At 37.9% G+C, this 1,664-nt stretch overlaps 1 protein-coding gene across 1 annotated transcript in view; it reads left to right on the top strand.

Moving 5' to 3' along the window:
• Nucleotides 1–1,664, top strand: part of LOC105448390 — a 6,289-nt gene that overhangs the window by 4,445 nt on the left and 180 nt on the right. Inside the window, exon 4 of the mRNA XM_011686910.1 lies at nt 437–1,638. Coding sequence (XP_011685212.1) covers nt 437–1,638 — 1,202 coding nt within the window. The remainder of the gene's footprint in view (nt 1–436; nt 1,639–1,664) is intronic.

Raw genomic sequence — 1,664 nt, 5'->3', positions numbered from 1 at the left:
AGTTTGAAATAAATCGTATTATACGACAGTAAAAGCATGAAATAGGGTGGGTGGCGCCATCTAGCGTGTTTGGAAAAAACGTTCGGCGACGTAGTACTGGCGGCGGACGTTACAGCTTCGATCAGATCGATTCTCGATATTGATTCGCCATCGTAATGGCTAGGGACTTCGCTGTCGCGGCGCTGACATCGCGGTAGACGGAATTGCGGATTCGACCTAAGGTCACGTGATATCTGTGTCTGAGACTGAAGAACGAAAGCGTGTTGTAAGAAGAAGTGTTGTAAAGGAAGTGTGTAAGAAGCAGAGAATAAACGGCTATAACTGTTCTGGAAAACGATAATCAATATCCATCCCGTACAATATGTAACGAACATGTAATTGATACGCACTATAATGAGGAAGAAAATTCTGTTGGTGAAAGTATTTCCAATGACAGCTTTAGCGATGAGAAAAGCACCACCGATTATGATGAAGCTGAAATGGCCGATAATGTAGAGAATGAAGATCTACACGATAGAAATAATGACGACGATTCTATAATGTTTGAAGCTTCTGCACTGACAGTGTCAGATGTAATGGAGATGATTACAGGACTTTGCTTGCGATATAATTTGTCTTATGAAGTAAGAAAAGCGATCGTAGACTTAGCTAAGTGTCTTGCCGGGCCACGACATAACAACGGGCAATTCAGTAAATATAATATACAGCAAAAGTACGATTCACCAGAGAATATATTCACTTACACATTTTATTGTACATTATGCAAAGCGCGTTTGCTAGGACCAATATGCAAAACAGAGTTTAAAAATCAACCTTCAACCTGCAGAAAGTGTAACGAAAAATATCTATTGTCAATGCAATCCGAAAATAAATTTATTTACGTTGATTTAAAGTATCAATTGATAGAGTTATTGAGTAATACATACATTCAGCAACATGTAATCGATTATATATGCGGGCGTAATGACAGGAAAAATGAAGGTTGCAATGGGACAATAGGTGATGTGTCGGACAGTAAAGTATATCGAAATTTGATCTCAAAATATTCATACGAAGCTAATGATGAGTATCTTCTGACTTACAATTTCAACACCGATGGTATGCCTATCTTTAACAGCAGTAAGAAAAGCAGTTGGCCGATTCTTCTGTATATAAACGAATTACAACCATCTATGCAATTCAAACATGTTCTAATGTGTGCTTTATGGGTAGGAGATAAAGAACCAACGCCTGAAATGATGAATACGTTTTTAGAACAATTTGTTAAAGAGGCAATACAATTGTTTGAAGAAGGCATTGTGATCAATAACAGACAAAAACGGATTATATTTAAATTTGCGCCAATGTTTTGTGTTGTCGACTCAGTAGCCCGTCCTGTTGTCCAAAATAGGCTCCAATACAATGGCTACAACGGTTGTTCGTGGTGTTACGCTAACGGAAAATACTTGCGTGGATGTGTGCGTTATTTATTTTGTGACACTAATTGTGATTTGTCTCGAAGTCATGAAACCCATGTAAAAGACGTTATGGAAGCTCAGGAAATTAAAAAATCGGTCAGAGGCGTAAAGGGTTGGGCTATTGTATTGAAATTACCTCATTTTAATGCAATATGGGGATTTCCATACGATTTTATGCACGGTACGTTATTAGGAGTACAAAAACAA

Source organism: Wasmannia auropunctata, unplaced genomic scaffold (genome assembly GCF_000956235.1).
Source record: "Wasmannia auropunctata unplaced genomic scaffold, wasmannia.A_1.0 LD336088.1, whole genome shotgun sequence".
Taxonomy (NCBI): Eukaryota; Metazoa; Arthropoda; class Insecta; order Hymenoptera; family Formicidae; genus Wasmannia; species Wasmannia auropunctata.
The sequence above is the reverse complement of the archived record's forward strand: the minus strand, read 5'-3'. Positions and strand labels throughout refer to the sequence as shown.